Source organism: Penaeus monodon, chromosome 15 (genome assembly GCF_015228065.2).
Source record: "Penaeus monodon isolate SGIC_2016 chromosome 15, NSTDA_Pmon_1, whole genome shotgun sequence".
Lineage (NCBI taxonomy): Eukaryota > Metazoa > Arthropoda > Malacostraca > Decapoda > Penaeidae > Penaeus > Penaeus monodon.
The window spans coordinates 12,036,681-12,036,917 of NC_051400.1; the positions used below are offsets into that span (position 1 = coordinate 12,036,681).

General features: G+C 52.3%; 1 protein-coding gene across 1 annotated transcript in view; it reads left to right on the plus strand.

The window, feature by feature from the left end:
• LOC119582214 overlaps positions 1-237 on the plus strand; it is a 10,047-nt gene that overhangs the window by 5,744 nt on the left and 4,066 nt on the right. Inside the window, exon 2 of the mRNA XM_037930444.1 lies at positions 99-151. Coding sequence (XP_037786372.1) covers positions 99-151 — 53 coding nt within the window. The remainder of the gene's footprint in view (positions 1-98; positions 152-237) is intronic.

Sequence of the window (237 nt, forward strand, 5' to 3'; positions counted from 1 at the left end):
TCCAGTGTTACAGACTCACTGTGGCCACAACCTTCGGTCGCCACCACCATCGCGGGCACCCCCCCCTTGAAGCCTCTAACCGATTCTCTCTGTTTCAGGAGGCGCGCGAAACCACGAGGGCGTGGTGGTCACCTTTGTGGGCGTGAAAAAAGTTGGGTGGAGCTTTTGTTGTCTGTTTGTTTTCATGATTGACTAATATTTTGGGCTGCTTATATTTAAGACGGGGCGCATGCAGTA